This window comes from Peromyscus leucopus, chromosome X, assembly GCF_004664715.2.
Source record: "Peromyscus leucopus breed LL Stock chromosome X, UCI_PerLeu_2.1, whole genome shotgun sequence".
Lineage (NCBI taxonomy): Eukaryota > Metazoa > Chordata > Mammalia > Rodentia > Cricetidae > Peromyscus > Peromyscus leucopus.
The window spans coordinates 3,027,338-3,052,809 of NC_051083.1; the positions used below are offsets into that span (position 1 = coordinate 3,027,338).

Below are 25,472 nucleotides of genomic sequence, written 5' to 3' on the forward strand. Positions count from 1 at the left end.
CTTCACTTGGAAGCTGTTGTTTGTGCCATTTGTTTCACCAACTAGACTGAACCCATTTGGTTTCCCAAGAACCTCTCAGCATGACCGTTGAATCTACACTCTCTCCAGCTGTTTGCAGATCCATGTCCCAACCATAGGGCTTCCACAGGAAGCCAAACAGAAGAACAGCTGGGTCCTTTGATGCAAAAGCAGACACTGCCAAAGGAGAACATCTACCTAACCTCTGTCCCAGAGCAGAAATTTTTTTCTCTCTGAGTCTCCAACAGATGCTCAGTCCCTTTGAACCAGAAGAAACAACTGGATGCGGGAGTCTTCAGGAGTCACCAATCTGGACTTACAGTCTGGACCAAGCTCTTTACAGCTAAAGCACTTGCTCACTCCTAGTCAAGCCCCACAGACCTGACTAGGAAGAGGCACCTATCATCGTCTCTGTGGGCACCCTGCAGGAGCCAGAGGATCTGTGAGAAACACAAAGTTCCAATTCTCACCTCAGATCTTCTATCCCTGGGACACAGTAAGTCTACCCAAAGCAGAATTAGGAAGTCACTAAGCAGCTCCAAGTAGCCAAGTGACATCCTCAGCCATATACTGACTCCTCTGGTGTCCCCGAAAAGCAAACAGCAATGAAACAGTCCCTAGACCTAGGCATAAAGATGCAAGGGTGGGAGTGGCCACCCATGTGATGAGAAGTGCTGTTCCAGCTTGTCTACAATGTGGTCTTGCACTGTTGATTTGAGGCCTAGCCTCTTGCCGACCCTGGGTTCACTTTAATCCCATTGAACAACATGCCTGTTCAATTTGGTTTGTATCAAGAGGCCCCAGATGGCTTCTGAGCAGCACAAATTTACAAATTCACTCTACAAATAGACACTCTGCAATTCTCCAGATATAGGTTCAAATCCAAGTCCAGCCTGGTTCCCCATCCTCTCCAGAGTGAAGGGACCCAAATGTCAAATAGAGACAATAACACCACCTACATCACAAGGTTGCTTTGACCATTACCAGTCAATGAACATATGGCCCTACCAGAAGGCCAGATACAAGACAGCCAAGGAATCTTGAAACTGTAAACTTCAAAGGGGCAATAAAGATTCAACATGTTTTTACCAAAAAAAAAAAAAAAAAAAAAAAAAATTCTGAGGATGCATCAGCTTCCTCTCATGATCACAAACACCTAAGATGATCAGTTTATAAAGAGAAAAGTTTGTTTGGCTAACAGTTTTGGAGCTCATAATTGGTTGTCCCTGCAGGAAAGCAGCACAATACAGTAAGAGCATGTGGTGGAGCGGTCAGTTCAGTAAGAAACAACAGAGAGAAAGAACAGGGAGTCCAGGACATCTCCTACCCCATCCCAACGCTATAAAAGACTTAAAGTCTTCTCAGTAGGCCATACTTCTTAAAGGTACCACCACACCCTTGTTGCCCAAGTCTTTAAAATGTGAGCCATTGGGGGACAATCAAGATCTAACATGTACATGAAACCAACCGCAGCCCACTTTCCAGGGAAAAGACAAACCTTTATAGAACTACCAGACTCATATCTTTTGGAAAGAGATTACGGCATAAGACAGCACACGGAGAAGATCAGAGGCCAGTTGACTCGAAATGTCATCAATGAAAACACAGTTGGGCTGGGAACCACGAAATGTCATACCAGGAAAAATACTGACTCCTCTTCAACTGGCTTTTTACTAAGGATCAACATTACAAGTATTGGGCCAGACAGGCAGGGCAATCTGGGGTACTTCCACACGCTCCAAAGTCTAGGTGGGAAGACAAAAGTAGAAGGCAGCTGTAATAAACACTACACTGGAAGGTCAAGGTTATAGTTAGAATGCATCTCTAGTCTGTAGATGGAGCTCAGAGTGACATCATTGGGGAGCTCACAGCAGAGGCAACTGAGAAATGCAATGAGTTTTCCTAGGACAAAAAAAAAAAAAAGACAAAAGTTGTGTTGGGGCCAGACTGCCTGGTTCTCCATTCTGGCTCTGTCATTTCTAGCTATATGATCTTGGACTAAACATTCCACATCTTGTATGTCAGCTTCCCCATCCATAAAAGACGATCTTCCTTTTAAAACTGTTCTAAGACTAAATAAAGCAATGTATGTAAAGGAAACTGTACAAATTAAATAAACTGATTTAACTAATTTAATTAAAGACTGTACAAGGTACTCAGAACCATTTATTTGTATTCATAGAAGGCAGGTTGGTTACTCACATAGGAAGATGGGACACAACTTTTGTGTGTGTGTTTTAATCTATGATCCCAAAGAATAAGAGAAAACTCTGGATACATTCTGACCCCAATTTTGACACAGCTTCATTCTCTGGCCCCGGCAGACTAGTTACACAGCTCTAATTTCCTCACTTGTCAAATGAGGAAGGGACAAAGTTATCATAAGCTCAAGTGATTCACCTCATGTTCGTCTTCACTGATGCCCTCAAGACAGGATTATAAAAACCCTCTGCCAAAAGAAAAGTCCTTAATCAACCACTACATACTGCTGTCAGAAGAACTATACAATGATATGACAATTTGACCCAATTACACTGGCTGGGATTTCAAAATCTATTTGTTCTTGAATGAAGGAAGCCACATCGCATCAGTGGGATTGAATTAGATGGCATGGTAATCATATTTATTTTGCAGGGAACATTTTCAGTATACACGGTTGAAAATTATTCTCCATTAGCAAGTGAATTAACTATTAGGGTAAGTGAATACGAAACAGACATTTTAGATCTATTTTCCAAGGGTGATTCAAATATTCAAAAATGAATGAACCCAGAGCATGAGAATACCCATGCTCACTCATTATGCCGTGGACCTCAGACATACATCTCATATCTTCCAGAAAGTAGGCAGAAACACAGGGAGCTGCTCTCAGGAGTGTGTGGGACTCCTGCAATAATCAAGCGATAGGAAGCAGCCCCATTGATTGTATAACACCCTGGAAGCATTCTAGGTTGCCCAGAGAATTGATTTAAATTACAGCTTTGTTCCCTTTAAATGGAGTCTGTTGGTGCAAGATTGAGATAAGCTAGCAAATCTGAAACGAAGATCACAAAAACCTACTAATCTTTTTATTAAATTTGAATTGACTTTGTGAATAAAGAACAAGTTGCAAGAGCCTCTCCTACAAGGCAGCTTTGAGCATGCGCGGTATCTTCAATATGCCCTGTGGCATGAATTTGACACGTACCTTAAATAGACTGATTCTTTTCTCTTACTTAACAAGACAGGCAAAAAGTAAGTTCTGTATTCCTATGATGGATTAGAATCAGAAGAACAAACAAAATTTAAGTCTGGCCCTCCCCTTTGCATGTAGGTATTTAAAACTAAATAAGATATGGGTTCATTCCTTGGACACCTTGCCAAAAGGAAGGGGGTGGGGGTTGCTTAGCAACAATTAAAACAATGTGCTGCAAAGGAGCAGGGGTTGACAGAAAGCTAAGCCAGCAAGCTTGCTTTAGTCACCCTGGAAGACCTCTGTGACCCAAGATCCTGGCTGTGTCTCCTCCTGGCCCCAGGGTGAAGTCTGGCTGTTTCCTTCTTATCTTGACAGAGACAACTTGTAATCCCAGGGAAATCGGGATCTACTTCTAAGCAGCACAAGGCTCCTGAATACCAATACTTTCTTGTGAAATGTTAACCTGTCCGTTTCCAATCCTGGCTGAGATGTGTGTAGATGAAAGGGATTTGAGGTGATACTTCACTTAAACTGCCCTTAACAAATGGGGAAACTGATACCGAAAGACAGAATGATCTCTCCAAGATAATGCAGCAGCTTTTTCTAGCTTTGGCCTCAGATGGTATCCTTTCTTCCATGTCCCACCTTAACTGCAGGCAAGTCTACGATCCAGTAAGTAGGGTTTAACAATGTGTATCACTGACCTTGACATATGCCATTCTTGGTAGAAATACCTACCAAAGTGGTCTACTACAAAGTTCATGGGCCAGATATAAAACAACCCATTCCTTCCTTCCTCGTTGAGGCAGCCTATTAAATCTCCAAGAGTCCTCACAGAGGGACTGCCCTCCTGCAAGTACTCCAGAAATGGAGAACAAGGGGACCTAGCAAAAGAAAAAGGCCACAAGCCTACACCTCAGATCCATGGCTATGCACTGGGCCTCAGTGGAAAACAACATGTTCTTCTCCAGGATTATCCCAAGAGCTAGACTCCCAGGCTGTCCCTGTCCCAGGTAGGGCCCAGGCTGAGGGACCAGACACTTCCAGCCAACACCCAAGACGAAATGCTCAAACACTGGGCTACACTGAGCTAGACTGGACCCTTAGTGGCACTACAAATAGGCCCCAAATCATATGGAGATTATGTATATTCCTGAGCTTGTGTTGGGAACAGCTACAGATTCATTATGCAAAGGGTCCAGGCCTTCCCTCCTTCCTTCTTAGCATTCCTTTTCATTGAAATAATCCTAAATAAAGGCTAGGAAGAACGTAAGTAAAGAAAAATAACATCTTGTCTGTTCTCAATTAGAAACTATACCAGTGACAAGGGTCATGCCCTTGTAGAACCCTTGTGCCAGGGGTTGAAAACTACAGGGGAAAGAGGGGAAAAGCACAGAGTCTAGCCCTCAGGACTCTGACATTCAGGCCCTCCATGACACTGGACCAGCTCCTAACATCTGCTAGCCTGAATAGCATTAGGTATAAAACAGACATGCCCTGCTCTGGGGAGGTGCCACAGAGCCAAAGAGAAGCCACATATGAAGAGTGTTACTATCTACTCTGCTCCAGTAGGGCATAGGGAAGTACTTTGCCAACTACCCTTCTGCTTGCACATATAACTGCTGTGGTATGGGAACAGATGGCTTCCCAGAGAATGCTGGTAACTTTTGTCCCTGGAGTATAAATGGCTGACATATGGAAGGTAACCAATAAATGTTTGTTGAATGAATGATAACCAGCCTAGGAAGGGGCATCTGACTGTCCATGAGCAAATTACTCAACTTCTGGGAGCCTCCGTTTCCTCCACTGCATAATGGAAACATCAATATCCACCCCAAGGAAGTAGATCACACAATTAAAAGTCGCCATTCATCAGGACAACGCTTTGCATGAAGTAGAATCAAAGCGATCAGCTGTTAAATATAACATGGGTCTGTCTCTCCAGGAAACCCTATGATGCTTAAAAGCACAGGAAACTACGCTCAATTCAACTTGCTGTCCATTACTCCATCTGCCGCCAGCAGCAGAGCCAGCAGCTGGTACACAATGCTGTCTCAGTCATACACCAGCCGAGGTGGGATAACAGTGGCTGAAATCCATCGCACCATGGGGAAAAGAAAGAGAACCCCCTGAGTGAGGTAACCCAGACTCAGAAAGACAAATATGGTATGTACTCACTCATAGGAGGATGCTAGATGTGGAACAAGGATGACTGGACCCTAATAGTTGTGCCAGAAACCCCATCCAAGGACGGAGGAATCTGGATGCAGACATCTACGGCTAGGCCCCGGGTGGAGCACTGGGTGTCTAATTAGTGAGAAAGAGGAGGGTTTATATAAGGGAGAATTGTTGAAACCAAGGTTGGATAAAGCACAGGGACAAATAACCAAACGAATGGAAACACATGAACTATGAACCAAAGGCTGAGGGGCCCCCAACTGGATCAGGCCCTCTGAATAGGTGAGACAGTCAATTGGCTTGATCTGTTTGGGAGGCATCTAGGCAGTGGTACCAGGTCCTGGGCTCGTTGCATGAGTTAGCTGTTTGAAACCTGTGACTTATGCAGGGACGCTTGGCTCAATCTGGGAGGAGGGGATTGGACCTGCCTGGACTGAGTCTATCAGGTCAATCCCAGTCCTCGGGGGAGACCTTGATCTGGAGGAGGTGGGAATGGGGGGTGGGACGGGGGAAGGGGAGAGGGACAAGAAAAGAGAGAACAAGGGAATCTGTGGCTGTTATGTAGAACTGAATTGTATTGTAAAATAAAATTAAAATAAATAAATAAATAAATAAAGACAAAAAAGGGGGGGGGAACCCAAGGGCAGTGAGGACACCCAGAACATGCTAGCACACTGTGGCCTGATGCAGGCCCCTCCCCAATTCCTGTATCTACTTAAATGATGGGATCTTGTTTCCTTTCACTTCAAGTCTTCCCTGTCCAATTTCTCCTCTACCATATCCCTTCTTCCCCATTCTGCCCTTCCTATCCTTCTCTCTTTCTCCCACTTTAATCCTGGCAGACCTCAATTCACAATCCTCCTCCCTCAGTCTCCTAAGTGCTGGGATTACAGCTATGCACCACCATGTCTGGCTGTCCCCCCTTAAATGTCAACTTCTAACAGATTTTTTCAGAAGCTCAACGGTTTCTACAAATTTAAATGCTGCAGTTTAATAGCACTGATATGGTAACACTGGTCCAAGGTTAAGAATCCGAGGCCAAGGTTGTTCTCTTACAGTGAAAGTTCAAAAATTGACCATTGCCCAGTGTGGGAAAGAAATTACACAATAGATGGTGTAATCAACTCTACAGCCTGTTTGAGTCCCTCAAAGCCTGGATTCCCTTCTTTCTACTCCAGCAGCCCTGGAGGTTATTAATGTGAAGGGAGCAGAGGCCCAAGATGAAAATGGGGACTAGCTGTCAGTTTCCATCTCTCCTTTATAGAAAGTGCTTTTTATATTTAGTATCTTGTAGGGGGAGAGAACATGGGGAGATGGGAAGAGCAAAAGATAATACAGAGAAAGGAATTCACTAACCACAAGGTTTCTATTCCTGGTTTCAATTTGATGTTTGTCTTCCTTATTCTTCCTATATGATAAGCAAAGCTAACACCCATCAGACAACACAGTGATTCTGCCGCACCGTGCACAGACTCGAGCACATTCTAATGGTATCATATTGACAAAAGAACCAAGGGACCTAAATGACTCCAGATCTCAGCTATTTCTTGCCATTACACAGAGGGCAACAACACAGTTCAAATTCATCCAGATGTAAAAGTTTGTTCCTCCCTACAAAGTTTGGGGGGGGGGGAGATACGGTCAAGGAAATGATATGCATGAAAAGAGACATTCATTTTGGAAATGCACTAGCAAGCACCAGAGAAAATCAAGGGCACTCAATACTTCACCCTTCTGCATCCACTGTACAAAAGCAAAGTTAGTGTTATTAAGGAGCCGCCCACCCTACTCACTGTTTCTCCGCATTATCTTCAATTCCATTACCTTTGTAAGGACGAAAAGCCCCCATTCTATGGGTGGGCAAGCTCAGAAGATTACACAGTCTCTCAAGAACACTCAACTTACACAGGAAAGCAAATGGACCTCGAATCGAAGCATGGGGAGTCCATGTGTACACCCATATATCCACAACACTAACAGATGAAAGAGTAGTGGTAGACAAAGTTCATTTCACTGGAAGATTCACAGAGCTCCCTGTCTTCTGCTAATAACAAGAACTGAAAAGGTAAGCATAATGAAGGCTTACTAAGCACTAAATAACTTTTTTTCAAGTTAGTGTTTCTGTTTTTATTTTTGATACATAGAAGAGGTACAATATGATGTTTCAACTTACACATTTATTACCTTATAATCTATTCGCTATCACTTTAAATAGTTACCATTTTGTTTCGTGTGTGTGTGTGTGTGTGTGTGTGTGTATGTGTGTGTGTGTGTGTGAGAGAGAGAGAGAGAGAGAGAGAGAGAGAGAGAGAGAGAGAGAGAGCGAGCGAGCACGCTACTAAGAGGTCAAATCCATGTCCTCACACATGTGAGGCAAACTTCTACCATGGGGCCACATCCTACTCCTTTATAACTTCTTCAATGCACAAATATTCAAAATCACCTCTTCTAGGTGTTTTCAAACATTCCCTGCAGGATTAGCCATAGCTACCTGACTCTGCACTGGACTACACCAGTACTTACTTCCCTTAACCTTCTATCTGCTGTCTAGTCTTATCTTCTCCATGACCTCTGGTAACCACTGCTTTATTCTCGACTTTTATGAGATAATTTTTTAGAATTCACCGTGAGTGAAAACACAGTCTTTTTCCAACTGTCCCTGTCCTGTGTCACTGCCACAATGTCTTTCAGGTCCACCTACCTTGTCATAACTGACAGAACTTCACCGAGTACTAAATTCTTCACACACATTAAAATTGTACTAAAGCCAAGATAGCCAGGTTCACAGAGGTTAAATAATTTGGCCAGGGTCATATAGGCAAAAACCCGTGAAACTTAGGATTTGATCCCAGAAAAGCTCACTGGTCTAAGGTTCCATATTCTTAAACAGCAGGGTTAGAAATCTCAGAAGGAAGTCCCAAAATTAAAACCTCAAAGTCAGAAGTCATGGGGAGCAGAACATCAACAGGCTCCCTCCAATTTCCATCTACCAAAGAACAGTTTATAATGGTTCTCGATATGGGAAAGCAGTTGGCAAGCCAACAATGGAAACTAAAGCAAATCCAAGCGACTCAACGAAGCTCTGCTGATTGCTCGGATAAAGGCCCCATCATTCCATTGGGCTGCTTGCCAGCATCTCTCTTTTTCCATATGTGTTTGTTCAACTGCAGGGCGCAAAGGATCCATGAAGAATGAACCAGGAATCCTGAAAACTGTCCATCCGCCCCGTGCACAATTTCTAAACCACCAAAATGACCCTCAACTTCAAAATGTACTTATAGTTGAAGAGGCAACAATCTCGTCCAAAAGAGAGATCTTTTTCCTCACTTCTGGGGGGAAATTCTTGAAGTAAACGACACCACAGCTGAAGAGATGCTTTCAAAGAAATTTAAAGTATTTCCCCCCACAAGTCCCAAGATTGAAACCTCTCCAGCTCTGCAGCAGCCTGCAGAGGCAGGTTGGCCAGACTTCTTACCTGCGTGCAGGGAGCCCAGACTCAGCACACAGAGGTTAGGAAGTTCTGACCTATATTCACAAAGCCTGAAGCACAACTTATTTTGAACCAGATTTCCCCACTAGCACAAAGCAGTTCACAACCTAGAAACTATCTAGAAAAAAAAAAAATCAATGAACCAGTTACTGTCTCATTCCTACCTGTAGAACTAAGTCAGGACATAAAAGAAGATTAATTATTTCCAAATGGCCTCTACCAGATTGTAGCTTTGATTTCAAAACAGTCTTTTCAAATCATCCACCAGAGACGCATCCAAGCAAGAGCCATTCTGACCCTACTGCTAGGGAAACACACATGGCTTCTGGGTTCCTCTACACTGGTCCTATTTACCTTACTGTCCTAACCCTGTACTAAAATAGCCACTTGATCATTTGTGATTAAAAAAAAATCTGGGAGACTCAATGTTAAATGAAATTAGGCAGGCACAGAAAAATAAATACTGTACGGTCACTCTTTTTCATGAAATCTTAAAAACTTAAACTCAGAGAGGTAGACAGTAGAATAGAGGTCACCAGGTACTAGAGTTAAGACAGGAGGTTGGAGAGGGTCGAAAGCTACAAGATCTCACTTACTTAGATGGGAGGAGCAGATTCAACAGACCTATTGTACATCATGATGACAACCACAAAGTCAACACTTGGGAATCTCACAATAAATTTGGAAAACTCACATCACAAAAGCAATGTGAAGAAATTGTGTTCATTAGCCCAATTTAGGCATTCCACAATGTCTGCCAATTTCAAATCATACATATGTACAATTTTGTTAGCTTAAAAATGAAAAATAATTGTCAATATTTTTTAAAATAATGAATAGCCATTGGTTAACTTTATTCATTGCATTAAATTCTCTTGCAGGTTTGTCGTGACCCCCAAGGATGAGATGGAACAAGGGGTCCTACTGGACCCAAGACCCAGCACCTGCTCCTGACAAGCATCCCTTTTCTGTGTCCCAACTGCAAAAGCCAAGCCTAGATTAGCCCTTCCCTCAGCAAGAACATTGGTAGCTTGTAGTTACTAGCAATGATTCTTAACTGTGGTTGCATGAGAGAATTACCTAGGGAGTTTCAGAAAACTCCAATGCCCAATTAAATCAGGAATATTGCAGGTGGGAACAGTTATTACTATTTTTCATAGCTCTCCAGGTGATTTCCTTGTGCAACCAAACTTGCGATCTTAACTCCTCCTCCTCTAGCTATGTGAGCACAGGTGAGATATTTAGGCCTAAGTCTGATCAATCCCTTCCCAGTGTAGAGGAGATGTACCTGTCCAACTGAGCTAACACAGATAGCATCCTCTCTCAGCACAGTGACCAACACAGTCAATGTTGGGTCAGGAATTAATTCTCTACGTGACATTATGGTCATTAGATAAAATCTTTCATTTCTGCTCCACTCAAGATTTTGCTTTAGAACAAGACATGGGGGGAGGGCTTAGGAAGAAAAAATTCAGCAGAAGCAATAGCTGCTTCAAGTTTATGTGACTCATTTTTTTAAAAATAGTTTTCCCTCATCCTCAGGTGAAAACATTCTCCTGATAGCCTTGTGCCAACTGGATACTGCTCAACCCCAGGCTGCATCCAAATGGCTCCTTTCCATCTGAATGCCTGCCTTCTAGTTCATCCTAATTTCTTTAGATTTCATCCAAGGGAGTTAAACAGTTTCTGAATCACTCAGCACAAAGAATTTAGAACTCAGATGACAGCATCTGCAAATGGCAAATGCTGAACAAACGCTCTGTGAGTGAGACCATGAGTCAAATACCTAAGCCAGTGGGTTCCCAATCCTACTACATAGAGGAATCACTTACGTCACTTGGAGGGCAAAGTGGTTAAGGCATTGGACTCAAGAGCCAACAGACATAAGTCTGCAGCGGTCCGAGCCACACTCTCACTAGGACTTCATTAAGCATGCATTTCTCCTTGTTGTAAGGGAGAAAAAGGCCTCAGGGGTCTCCCTGACCATTTATGAGTCCAATCCCTCAAACTCACATGCTGAAAGGAGAAAAACCAACTCCAGCAAGATGTCCTCTGACCTCCCCCAAAGGTGGCACACACATGTACACACAGAAAACTAATAAACAAATAAATAATAAAAGTAATTTGTAAGCCACCTTGGAAGCCTAAAAAAAGGCTAGTTCGGAGATGTGTGCCATGGGGCACACCTTTAATCCCAGCACCAGAGACAGACAAAGAGGTGGATCTTTGTAAATTTGAGGCTAGCCTGGTCTACATAGGGAGTTCCAGGACAGCCAGACCTACATAGTGAGATTCTGTTTCGAAAACAACCAACCAACCAATAAACAGAAAACAGTGCCCAACCTCTAGGGTTAATTTAATCGGTCCAGAGCAACTGTGGAATTGAAAATCTTCTCTAGATAATTCTAAGATGTGGCTCAAGCTGAGAACCACTCACTACCACCATCGCAATGGAAGACAGAAACAAAACAGTGCCATCTAAGACGCCAACCACAGTTCGAACACTCTGCAATAAGCTGAATTACCTTTTGAGAAAAATTAAAAACACAGGGCTACAGAAGGCAACATTAATAAGAAAGTTGCCCTGGTGTATCTTTTAGCTCGAGTACAAGTACAATAATCAAGAATATCTCATTCCAGGTAAGGCAGCTAAGAATTATCAAGGCCCTAAGAAGGATCATGAGATCTGCTGAAATAGCCCATGCTCCCTGTGACTGGATCCTTAAATCCCATTTGTTTGGACAAATAGCTATGGTAATGAAAAGCTTTCAGATGAATTAGCACTTGGCAACACATATTCTCTAGACAAACCAAGGCCCTAATAAAAGCCATGCCAATCCTGACTAAGAATTAATTTACGCATTTTTTTAAGAAGTTTTAATGCCAGGACTTGAATCTGATTTTGAAAAATATACTTGAGTAAACAAATCTAAGGCTGCTACAGGAAGGAAGAAAGGACTGGAAGCAGGAAGGGAAGGAGGGAGGGAGGGCCAGCTGCCCTCACGGTCACAGAACACCCTTCATAAATTATCAAGGAAGTCCAGGTGACCACTCCATCAAAGCCACAACTTTACCTCTGAATTTCTTGGGTGGGTTGTTAAGGTCCCCGGCTTCTGGCTGCACAACACAACGATCATCAACCAGGCTGCAAAAAGACAAACAAATCAATGTTGCATCACATCAAGCCTATGGAAATAAAACCCTTAATAAGCATTACGCAAAAATGGAGTGTCCCAGGGCTTTTCCTATGTAACATTTAGAATGCCGTGTTCCTCTGCCAGGGAGCTGTTGGCCAAGGAGTGAAATATTCTATGCATGGAGTGAAATAAACCTAATTCCAAGGCCCAGCAATCTGCTTCTGTGATGGTGGACATATTACTGTTTTCTGTAGCTCCTTTTCCCAGAACCACATCTGTGACATATTTGCACACAACATGCAATATTGTTGAAGTCTGGAAGACACAGCTAAGGGTCAATGCATTTGATGACTGGGAGGTGAGGAGCCAACCCTGCACCAGGAACTGTAGCAAGTCGTAGGACATGAGGGCTAAAGTGAACCAAGCCCCATCCCTGAAAGAGCTCAAGGCTTAGGTGTCGAAGCCATAAAAACTAATAAACAAGTAAGGAATAACCTAAGAAGGAAGAAAAGAGAAGAGTCAGGGGCCATCTGTACCAGAGGCCTTCTGAAGCTGCGGACAGGGGAAGATGTTTTAGAACTGTTGAAAGAGCTGAAATGAGGTTGGAAAATGGGGAGCAGAGTTGCCTCAGGTCATGGGAACCCAGTGCAAATGCACACAAATGGGAAGGTCTTGGACCTTTAAAAGCACAATGAAGTTACAAGTGAGTAATAGTCCCAGATTACACAGAGGATGATAAACTCAAGTTTAATGACCTCATTAAAATTTAATTTAACTTGCATAATTCATTTTAGGAGAATCATTGAAAATATAAACATGTTTTTGAACTTCTAAGACACTAAGATACTATGAAATTACATGACTTATCCAAGTTCCTAAAACTAGGAGAGCCAGCTCATTTCCTGCATGACCATGGAACTTGATCCCAGGTACCATGCTAGGATTTTTAGAACCTCTTCCATTAGCCTATGCTGCCTCTTACATTCCAAATGCGAGGGACCACTAAATATTCAGCTTTGACCTTTCCTGCTCTTTCCTCCAAAACTGACCTTTACTTCCTAAAGCCTGCCCTGTTTTCAGGGCCCTGATTCTAAGTGTCATTTCCTAAACGAAACTATATACCCCACGGAAGACTTTCTTGCCTAGAAACTCTCTCCTCCTCCGCTCTCCCAACCGAACTCTATGGAAGCAATGGAGTGCGCTCCCTGCTTTGTGGCTCATAAGATGCCCAAGGCTAAAGCTCAGTATCTGTCAAGTGAAGTGAATCAAAGTGTGAAGGGTATCCCACCTTTGCCCTCAATACACAGACCTCTCTAGACATCTACAAGACCTCTCAAGACCTCTCTAGGCATCTATAAGAGGCACAGTGTTCAGTGTAGTCAGTGGCCTGAGGGTTTTCTACAAAAATCAAGAGTATAATGTACACATATAAAATCTCTACCCTGGGCCCTTGTATGATGAATAATACAAGTTTAGTGAGGCCACCAAAGTTAATCTATACTTAAAAGGGTGGGCTCAGAATCCAATGCAAGGGCTGGTAACACAGTTCAGTGGGAGAGTACTTACTTACAATGTATAAGACACTGGATTTGGTCCCCCAGCAGGACATACCCAATGCAGAGCTGGATTAATGGTCAAGTTCCAGGAAGAGCAAATGATAGGAGGGAGGGTCTCACTGAGTATAGATTGTAGATAACACTAAGGTACCAACTAAGGGCATGGTATTATGTCATTTCACTCGCCCCTTGTCTCAGTACTTCATTCGTAAAACCAAAGAACTGCTTTCAAGATTCTCCACTTGGGGAATGTTTGATACTTTCTGCTTCTAAAGGTATCGATTCCTGAGTCCTGTCACAATCCCATCCCTCCTATTCAGGCACACTGAAACTGTTCCTGGAAGGGAGCAAAGAACCTTTGTTCTTAACAAGCCCCGATGGTGATTTAACAGTATGCCATCCACTAGTGTAGATTCACTCACACACTGGCTCTCCAAGGTCCTGCTGGAATTCTAACGTTCATTGAGTCCTAAAGCCACTGAGAAGTAACCAGCAACAGTCTATATAAACAGGACAGAGCTGGGGGCCAGGCACCAAGTCCCATGAGGAGGCCTGACAGTCACTCATTGTGTCTATGATCGGTACTCCATAAATGTTAAGCACATTCCAAGAAGGGGAGAGGGGGTCAAATTTAACTTTCCAAATTAATTTTTATGCAAGCTGTTCTCAAATATGTGTGATTGAGAAGGTGAATAATACTCATTTGAAGGAAGAATTAATACCCAGCATTCAAAAACATACCTCTTAACTTTATGAGGGACTCAACATAGAATACTTGAGAAAAATAGTAAAGCAAAGAATAGGCACCCCTAAGAATTTTAAGAATAGTGCACACCTGTAATTGTGCACTTAGACAGCTGAGGCAGGAGGACTGCAAGTTCAAGGTCAGACTAGGCTCAAGATAATAATATAATGCTGGGCGGTGGTGGCGCACACCTTTAATCCCAGGATTTGGGAGACAGAGGCAGGTGGATCTCTTGTGAGTTCGAGGCCAGCCTGGTCTACAGAGTGAGTTCCAGGACAGCCAGGGGTACACAGAGAAGCCCTGTCTCAAAAATTAATAATAATAATAATAATAATAATAATGATGATGATGATGATGATGATGATGGATGTCCTCCTAAAAGGGAAGACATGAAAGGTGGCTAAGATATTAGGGGCAGTATTTATGAGGTCAGAGGCCACAGAGGAAAAACAGGTGTATGATGGGGCTGAGGTCTTACAGGCACCCAGACAGGCAGTAAGCAGACAGGGAAGCCAGAGGAAACTGCCCTACAAAGGTTCTGTGTTAGGACACCTGGCCTTGGAGACCCAAGTCTTCTGACCTATGAAACGTGGGCAGGTGAGTGCCCCTCCCTGAAGCACACCAGTGTAGTTTCCATACACAGTGAGGATGGCAGTGCTCACCACGAAGAGGGTGCTTAGGAGTTAAGGGGATAATGGCACCCGGCACACGGTGAACACCCACAGAGCTCAGAGAGTGCTTACCACTGCTGAACAGTATTGTAGTCAATGCTGAAAAATAAGAAGGTGAAAAATGTAACCACAGGGGAAAAAAGGAGGAAGGAGAGAGCCAAGATGGCCATCATCAGAAAGGCCTGAGTAGCAGGAAGCCTGTTTGCCCAAAGCCACAGAAGATAAACTATTAAGAGTAGGTCTACTACACAGAGAGACCAAGCATAGGAAGAAGCCATGGGTGAGTTCTGAAAATAACTCTCTATAGAATGAGAACACAGATCTGAATGAGGTATAATTCTGCTATCTGAAATAATTTCCTCACGGGGGCGTGGAGTAACCTGAATGAGCGCTTCACAATACTTACCCTGCACAAATACCAGAAAATAAGCACGCTTCCAGTAATAGCTGTAATTACAATGGACATTCTGGATGCCCAAAGAATGAGCTTTTTGGAAAATCTGTTGGCCTGCCATTTGCTCCCATTTATTTGAGACTAGGTCTTGCCAAAATCAACAATGCCACCCAAACCTAGCTACTCCTTCCTACACAAAGACTACAGACCATTCCTGGCTATTCTGGAATGAGCCACCTTGATTCTCCACTCTGCCTCTGTCTGCCTTGAGGGGCGACTACACTTTATACTTCCTCCCTGAGGCAACAGGAGTAGGCAGGAGAAGGGAGACAATAACGAGAGGCCCACGATGGGATATATTTATATCCTTCCACGTTGAGTGAAGACTGATTGAAGCAAGCACAAATGAACAAAAGTGATTTACAGAACTTGGTGCAATTTAAAACTTTCAAATGAAATGGTTATTTCAAGTAGGTAAGGTTCTGCTTTGAAGAAGAAAGATAAGCATGCAGGCAGTAATGGTCTTTGCTCGTACGACACACAAGCCACTGTGTGAAAAGACAAGCCCAAAAGCCCTTCTTTGGGTCTGTATATATTAATCCTTAAACTGTATTCCCTATTCTTAGCCCATCCCCTCTTATATAAGAAGAGCAGACTATAACAAATTCGAAATTAATAGAGCCTTAACTAAAAAGAGTTTGTTCTTTCGAAACTGACAGAAATGTTTCTGTGTAAAAGGTTAAGTGACTAACATGGGCTTCGCTAATTTCAAGCAGCCCTTGGGAAAGCTGAGTAACGTGATAACATTCTTATCTTAGAAAAAAATCAGTTTTTAAACAGATGTTATGATATCTTAAGCAACCCACACACACATAAGGACTTTCACACTCTTACCCCAAGGTGCTGATAAATCCATTGGTAGATCCCTCCGCATACAGAGAACAAATGTCTCCAATATGTAGGAAACTAGACATTTTGTCAGACATGTCTTTGTTGAAAATCCTAGACAAAGTAAAACATGCAACATTGTTAGCAGAAGAGAAGTGATGAGGGAGGGGGAAAATGTCACAAAGATTTGGCTTAGCTTGGTTTCCCCCGAGTGCATTATTTAAAATTCAAATTTAAATAGGAGTTTGACAAGCAGGCGATTCCATAAGCCAAATGAGGACATATGCAACTACATTCTGTCCCATGTACTAAATTCTGGATATTCCAGTCACAGTACCATTTGATTCTAACAAAGCCACATCCGAGTCGGGCTCGGTGCTTGGAGGACCCCTAGGCAATACTGACTGCCCAGATAGCAGGGAGCCCAGCCAAGAACTCCAGGACTAAGGGTCTGGAAAGTCTGACTTACGACACATTAACATCTCCAGTGTGCCTCAGGGAACATGAAGTCAGAAGGAAGCACCTGGAAGCTTAGGACGGGCAAAGCCGTGGGGCCTGGGTTAAGGAATCAAAGCAACCAAGTGACATTAATCAGAGGAAACCTGGGAACAAGCATTACAATGCCTTAGAGGCCTTTTCAAAGGCCAACAACAGTGCAGTCCCACACAAATGCTGCTGTGTGTCTTTCCTTCTTTACCAAGAAATACTCCTGGATGTAGCAAGACCCTAGCCCAGGCCCAGGCCCAGACCCAGGCCCAAACCCTTCCCCATTCAGGCACTAATCAATAGTAAGAGTCCCTGGCTGGGTTACACGGCTAGTTATAAGTAGTTCAAGAAAAATACTCCTCTGTTCCAGGAAATCTCTACAAAGCCCAGAAACTATTACACACACACACACACACACACACACACACACACACACACACACACACACACTGAAGTGATTCCTAACAACAGTTTTCACCCGGGCCATGAACATTGAGGAACAGGGAGCCAACTGCAAAACGTTAAACTGACATTCAGCAAACAGACTCAGCCATGTGGGAAGCAGCGGAACTGGTGCGGACCACAGACTTTCCCAATGTTTCCTCAGCACTTTGAGTGCGGACGCGTGAAGTGTGGGGTCTGCCTCAAGCCAAGATTCCTCTGATCACCTCTCCCCCCTCCACCGAGTCCAATAAATCATTTACTCCACAGGGTCACAAAAGCTGTAATAATGTGGAGGGGTAGAAAGTCCTCTCTTCCAACGGTTCCCTGGGTGCCAAGTTTTCTTCTGCAAACTTCTGGAGGCATTCTCCTCCCTCGGCAAGAATGCCAGATGCGGCAAGCAAACTGTTGAGAGAAGCGCCTCCCCTGCCTCTGAGGAGCGGCAGGGAAAGCTGCCCACCGCTCCGACAACCCAGACACTTCAGGAGAGACAGGCAGAGACTTATTTATAGAAGAGTCAGCAACCAAGAACATAATCAGCTCTCAGACAAAACAGCCCTCATCTCTAGAGCTAGAGGAAGGACACCCAAAGAGCACACAGAGACAATAAGCCGGTTACTGCTCTCTAGAATCATGTCAATAGTGTTGCTATTTCTTCCTAAGGATGTTATATCTAGAGCTACATCCATGTTTTGAACAACACACCCACAGAAGACATCAATGGAACCCCCTGCCCCAAAAAAATCACTATTGCCTTTGTGACCTTGTATTTAAAAGCTTTGTCATAAAGGGCCAGAAAGTTAGTATACTTCTGGGACCAGTATTTCCTTTTATAAAAGAGAGAGAGAGAGAGAGAGAGAGAGAGAGAGAGAGAGAGAGAGAGAGAGAGAGTGAGTTTTGAGATAACATCGTGTGATGTAGCCCAGGCTGGCCTTGAACTCAAGAGCCTGCTGCCTGGCCTCAGACTCTTGAGTGCTGAAATCAAAGCATGCACACCACACCTGGCTCATGGCTAGGGATCAAACCCTGAGCTGTATGTATGCTGGGCAAGTACTCTACTTCTGAGCCATACCCTCCACCCAAAACTGTGATATATTTTAAGTAAAAAAGAAAAAAAAAAAAAAAAAAAAAAGCAGGAGACCATGTATAATAAAAGCACAAGAAAATTGCTTTGCTTCCTTGGCACTAAGGGATTGAACCCAGGGTTTCGATATGCTAGGTAAGTGTTCTGTGGTTGTAGCTAGATCCCAGTCGTAGAACTAATTATTAGAAAACAATTTCTGCTTGACTTCTGAGTCGGGCCAAATTTGTGTCTGTACATACTGGCCTTTAGGACTAATGGGGAGTTGCTGGATGCAGGAGGGCAGGAATGTGCTTAGGCAAGACAACCAGGGCCTTATTTATCCAAGTGACTAAAGCTCTCCTCCCAGGCTTGTCCTTCTTAAGGGGGACTTGACTCCAGTGAAGACCAGGACAGAAGACAGCCATGTGACACTGTCCTTCGAGTCTGCATCATCTTCTGGGTGTCTTACTGCAAGGTTCCCTTTCTGAAAAGCAGTAGATACACCCCAGTGTTCTACCATGGCAAAGCATGCCCAGACCAGCAAGGCCTGCAACCTGACAATCACAATAGGTTCCCAGAATGCATTCTGACACTAAGAGTCTACGTTAGTCCTACTTGTCCCATCCGGGTTCTAACCAGACCTTACCCTGCGTGGCTTCTGAGATTAGAGGAGATGGGACACTTCCTGAGTAGTATGGCCCTAGACTGCTTCAGTCCACGGCTTAAGCTAAACAGCTAACACCTGTGGAGGACTATCATGCCCACCACTGCTGAGAACCTAATAAATACTACTCTTTCAGAATCCTTGAGCCATGGGGCATGGCATGAGGCAGGGGCCACTGTTAATTCTACTTTGTGGCGGGGAAGCTGAGGAACAGAAAGATCCACATGTTCATCGTAGATAATTAACAAAGCAGGAGGCACAGTTATACCAGGTCCATCAAATTCTGAAGCGGACCTTTCCATCAACAGTAATCCCAGGGCACACAGGCAAAAATGTTTACAGTTCGCATTATCTAGGTGACAATGAAGACCTGTTTTTCTCGAACCCTTTATGGATAATTCTATTCATTCTTTTCCCTCCTGAAGAATTTCTCATTTTCTACCTTAGCCATATAGCACTTTTGTTCAGTCAGAAGAAAGGTTAAGCGTCTTCTTTCTTACCCATATGCTTATTAAGTAGACAAGATAATTGAACAAGTAACCTTTTGCCATGGTTTACATTTTCCCGGAAAACAGAGGCCAGTACACCCACCACCGTTAATGATCCTCTCAACGGGGCAGTCTGCCAAAGGTCCCAATTAAAAAAAAAAAAGAAGAACGTACGGATCCTTAGGGCAGATTCTTCCCCAGGGGAACCAGCAGTGATTCCCTCTTTGGACAAGATTTGAGCAGGCAAATAGCTTCCAGGTCTGGCTGGAAACCTCTGGGTCTCCCCGGTCTGCCTTTAATGGCACAGGGAAAGTAGAGAGGAGGAGAGACCCTGAAGCAATTATCAGTTGTGTCCTGAAAGGAAAAACCCAGGCCAGCAGAGTCAAAATAACAGGCAGCTGGGGCTGGAGGAAGAGGTGGGAAGTGGGCCTGGCAACAATCTTCAGGAAGACTTCCTGTTGTTTAAGACAGGGTGGGAGGCCACTTCTTTATCTGATTGGGGGCCATTTGTGCCTGCAGGTTTCTACCAGCTGCACTCTGGGCTCCCGGTATCCCTCATACACAATGACCAGGGTCACGATGAGAAAAACAGAGCAGGTACCAACCTGCCATAGAACTCCGTCATAATAACTGTGCGACTTCCAGTCCCACGAGGACACCCAGGGCTCCGTGCCAACAGTTCTACAAAACAGGCTTACTGGTCAGCCTAAGACTCCATCCTGGCTCTCTACATATAAGCTGTTACCCCACCACTGCTTCTCACTCTACGCAGACCTCTGTGCACATCTGGACACTGGGGATCTACTTCAGAGACATGTCACAGGGAAAGGATGGGATTGTGCGTGCAAAGTGCCTGAACCAGCAGCTGACATGCTTTCAGTGCTCAGCCAGCTGGTTTTATCATTCTGCAGTTAAGAGATAAAGAAGAATTCTGAAAGAATCTAAAGTTTCAGCCTCCATAAAGGAAAAGGTCCTCTGTATAAAAAGTCAGCTAGGCATTGCAACAAATGACCTCCTGTAAGACCCAGGATGATGGACTTTAGGGGAAGATAATTAGCTTTCCTAATTCCCCTATCAGGAAGAAGCTCCGCAATACAGAACAACACTCAGCTCCTAATCACGAAGCACGCAGGTCTTTCTGAAAACACAGGACTGCAGAATACGCAACGGCGCGAACCATTGGCTAAGCATGGCATGCCATCTCTTGTTCATTGCTGGAATCCAGCAAAACGCTCTTCAGGAAGGTCTCAGCTCCTGCTTAAACACACAACCCTGCCAGAAAAATTACTGTCGTCCTCACAGGGAGGCAGCCACCTCACAAAACGTGTATTTCTCACCTGTCCTCTCAAGTATCAGTGGCCTCTAAATCTGTGACTGCAATGTAACTTCCCCTTCACAAAGGTCTACCATTCTCTTTCCACCCTGACACAGTATGGTCTCAAGAGCTCACCTCACTGGAAGACAGGTAGAAGGCTCCAGACTCCAAAGCACCTGCACTGAACCCCAGGTTCTGCCATTTACTCAGTGTAGGAATTCAGAGCTTTGCTGTCCTATGGTGATATTTTATTTGTACTGAAATGTGACTTGTTTGTTAATAAATAAAGTTGCCCAAAAGAGGGTCAGAGCTATTAGCAAGCCATAGCAAAAGCTGGGCGGTAGTGGTGCACACCTTTAATCCCAGCACTTGGTAGGCAGAGCTAGGTAGATCTCTGTGTGGTCAAGGATACAGCCAGCATTGGAGACACATGCCTTTAATCTCAATACCAACTATAGAAGACCTGGAGGTCTGTACAGACAGGCAGTGACGAGGCAGTCATGTGGTTGGGTTTACAACCAATGAGAAGGCAGAACAGAAATACTATAAAAAGACAGACACACAGGAAGTAGGTCTCTTTCAGAGAGGCAGGGCAACAGCAACAGTGAAGGGTAAGGTTTTAGCTCTTAGCTATTGCTCTGACCTCTTGGCTTTCATCTCTGTATTGGCTCTGTGTTTCTTATTTAATTAGACGGTTGGTTACTTCTACACTATCCCTTGGTATATGTTAGGTCATCATGGAGCTCAGGTACACGACTTTGATAATCACCTGGCATAAACCATCTTGCCATCTCCAGGACCTTCAAGTGCCACCACCCACCACCCTGACTGACTGCTGCCTGAGGTGCCTGTCAGAACAGGATTCTCCCCGAGTAGCTGGGTCAGAGCAGAGGGAGTAGATGGCTACCCTGGGAGGTGTGCCTACAGGGGCCACAGCAGCTGGATGGAGCTCCCACTACTCATTGAGTTTCTCACTGACTGAGCAATAGGTAAAGAGAAGGGTCCCTTTGACTCCACTGCTAAGGAAAGAGCAAGCACAAACACATGAACACAGAGATCTGTTCTGAGAGCAGAAGCCAGAGGGATGGCGCTCACTGTCCATATTGTTCCCTGGGTCTTCTCATTTGCTCTGCTGGCTCCTTCACATAACCGGAATTTCCACATCTGTATCAGTGGCAACAGCCTCTAGGGTTCTGCTCCTGGCTGCTCACAGCATCTTCATAAGCTATAAGGCTTACGAAGTTGCCTGCCTAGCCCACCCCTCCTCCTCCACACGTCTGAGCATTACCACCAGCCTAGTGACACCATTTGACTCTTCTCTCCTCTCATACCCCCTGCAGCTCTTGCTCTAGTGAAAGCAAGCCCTTCAGATCTCAATCCAATTGTTATTCCTACCAGGCCATCACAGGATGGGGACGACTGCTTTGGTAACTTGTCCTGACTCTGCCTGTGAGATCTCTCCTTCTCAGCCTGCCATCTCGGTTACAAGCTCACATCTACCGGTGTGGTGCTCGTCTGACACCCTTGAGGGGTAGGCAATTCTAGGGCTCTCCAACACCTAATGCCTGGCATACAGGAGGTGCTCAGAAAATGTACGACCAATGAAAGACAGAAGAGGTTGAATTGAACATCAAGTCTCGATTTTCAACATCACCAAACCCTTTACCTCAGCTCACTTTCACCAGGGTCTCAGCCAGCATCATTTCTTCCCCCTCCCATTTCCTCCGTGTGTATGCCTGTGATGTGCATGTGAGCACACACGTTTGCATAAGTAGGGGGCACATACGAATGCGTGTGCACATCCATTAGGGGCCAAAGTTGATGTCAGGAATCATCCTCAATCCCCGGGTCTTTCACTCAAACTCAGAGCTCTTCAATATGTCTAGTCTCACTGGCTAGCTTGCTCCAGGATCTGCTGTCTCTGTCTTTCAAGGCTGGAACTCCAGGCACATCGATATGTGGGTTCAGCATTTATATAGGTTCCAGGAATCTAGACTGCAGTCCGTACCTCTGCATGGTAAGCTTTAACCACTGAGCCATCTTCCCAGTCCCAAATATCACCTTTTAATTTATTTTTTTATTTGTATGTATTTGTGTGAATGTTTATCCCTCCGAGCAATACACGCACGCACGTAGTACCCTCAGACACCAGAAAGGGGCAAGGAATCCTCTAGAACTGACTTACTGTTAGTTGTAAGCTGCCCTATAGGTGCTGGGACTGAAACTGAGTCTTCCACAAACAAGAGTAACAAGTGCTCTAACCACAGAGCCATCCCTCCAGCCCCAAGTTTCATTTCTTAACTAGACTCTTGAAAGGGTCTAGGCTTCTGACATTTCAGTGCATGGTTGGCACCTCTAAATTTCACACTTGAAAACTGCACAATTGAGTTATACCAAAAACAAAACAAAAAACATGTTTTAAGTAAATTTACAATTTTGTGTTGGGCCAAATTCACAGCTACCTTGAGGCACTCGTGGGGTGTGGGTTCAGCTCACCTGGAAGTCTTATTTTTCTAAAGCCATGGGTTTCCCCTTAATCTGTTCTGAACACAGGCAGCATAATCTTTTAGAAACATCAAACAGGTCGTTCTTACAACTTCCCAAAATCAGAGGTAGAGGTGCAATGCACACACCTGTGGTCCCAACTCTTCATGAGGCTGAATAGGAGGGTCGCTGAGCGCAGGCCTTTGAGGGCAAGCTGTATAACAGAAGCCCCACTTCAAAAACAACCAAAAACCCACCTACCCAAAATCGATTCCAGCCCTGCCTGCCCTCCCTTCCACCCTCAACACCACAGCCACGGTGAACATTTCCCGGGCTCCCCATAAGTCCTTACTGCCTGTGACACTCCTTTCCCTCTCCCACACTACTTATCCGGCTAACTCCCACACCTTTACAGCCCTGCCACCACATCTAAGCAGCCCTGTCTGCTCCCCAAACTGGAGTTCCATGCGTCTACACTGGCCTCCAGTGCAAACGGTCGCCCTCCTGGACCTGCTGCCATGTCAACCCATCACCTGTCTGTTCTCTGACTTGTTTTCTCCACACTGCAAACCCATGAGGGAAGGACCACGGCTGTCTCACAATGATGCTTATTGGAAACCAGCACCCGGGACAGGACAAACAGCCAGACTGGGATTCCATGTCACCACAGTGCCATCTTCTCTGTGGCCAAAATTACCTGATACTATTTGGGGATGGTGGTTTTCTAAAGCTAATTAAAGCTAAGTTTCTAAACTCTTGGATCAATGATATCTAGAACTTAGACCTAGTGGCCCTTTTTAGATTTCGATGAAAAATCAAAGGACAAGAACTTCTTTTTATTCCTAGAAAGCTGCTCTGAGCTCATCCCTGTTGACCTCCACGCCACGTGTCAGAAATGGCTTATGAACGCTGACAAGAGTATATGCTTAGAAACAGACTCACATTGCCTATGTGTGCACTCTGCCTGTGTGCCTTAAACAACCAGCCTAGCTTCTCTGAACCATAGCTCCCTTGTATGTATAAGAAGGTGGAAGGAGGGAGCAATTTTTTGCATCTTTCAGTATTATTACAGGCAGAAAACCAAACAAGCCACAAAAAGGGCTCAAACATAATACCTGGCTCTAAGTGCTCATTTTTGCATCTTTGAACATGACTGAAACAGAAACACTGACTCTAGTTACTTCAACATTTTCATTCCCCTCTGCCCTCGACTTGTAATTCCTCGACTTGAAATACATTTCTTACTTGGTGGATACTGCTAAGAAAAACGCTGGAAAAAACACAGTCCCAGAGATATTTAAATCCTCTGCAAGCCCATGGGGCGCCTGTTGCCAGTACAGCATGTCCCAGGTACCCGAATTCATGCCACCCAGAGAGCCAACCCACAATGACACTCCCTCTCTCCCTCTTCTTCCCACATCAAACCAGAGGCCCTGCTGGGAAGGGGGATGGTAGAGATCTCTTCAAAGGGCTGATAATTTAATTATTTAAAACCTCTCCCACTTTGCTATAAAAACAGGCTGAAGCACAGCCTAACTGAAAAAGAACTATGTTCATTTAATTTAATTTTAAGCAGCTCCAGTTAGGTTTTACATTTCGTTTTCTAAAAGCTCTGAATGTGGGGAAAAAAAAAACTAATTTATTATCATTTTCCCATCTATTATATCTCCTGCACACACTTAAATAATAGCACTTATATTCCTCTTCTTAAAAAAAAAACATTACTTTAGCTTTCGCCTACACACACAACTCAGAATTTAAAAGTTAGGAACTCCTCAAACTAAGTCTAAATTAGAATACTTTTAATAACCGAGAAGTCACCAGAATACCACAGCTGTCATCTGTCACAGTATCCTTACAAGTGGACAGGACACTCAAGGAAAACAGATGCCGACTTAGCACCAGTCTGTGGACCTCAAAACCACAGATTCAAACCCAGGCTTCAGCATGAGTGTCAGGCCAGCCTAGGCTATAGTGAGTTCTAGGTCTGCCGAGGCTACAGAGCAAGGCCTACTTTCAAAACAAGAAAAAAAAAAAAAAAAAAAAACCCACATATTTGCACATCTGTGACAAGAATAGTGGGCATTTTCTGTGCTAAGATGAAGGCACCTGGCTACTGGAGCTGAACAGTTGCCTTTCAGTAACTGGGAAGGACACAAAGTCCATTGACAACCTGACCTTCAGTGGGGCCTTTAGAAGCCTCCTCAGCACACCATTCATCTCCTGGTGACCAAGCCCCCCAAAGATGCTTTAATACCCCATTACCTTCACAGTGACAC

The 25,472-nt window shown here is 44.3% G+C and overlaps 1 protein-coding gene across 13 annotated transcripts in view; it reads right to left on the reverse strand.

Annotated features, from left to right (window-relative positions):
* The window catches only part of Itpr1 (inositol 1,4,5-trisphosphate receptor type 1), a 343,325-nt gene that overhangs the window by 302,167 nt on the left and 15,686 nt on the right, over nt 1–25,472 (reverse strand). For all 13 annotated transcript variants that reach the window (XM_028867566.2, XM_028867579.2, XM_028867576.2 and 10 more), the window contains exons 3-4: nt 16,259–16,366; nt 11,936–12,006 (exon numbers count right to left, since the gene is read on the reverse strand). In XM_028867566.2, coding sequence (XP_028723399.1) covers nt 11,936–12,006; nt 16,259–16,350 — 163 coding nt within the window. In that variant the 5' untranslated portion in view covers nt 16,351–16,366. The remainder of the gene's footprint in view (nt 1–11,935; nt 12,007–16,258; nt 16,367–25,472) is intronic.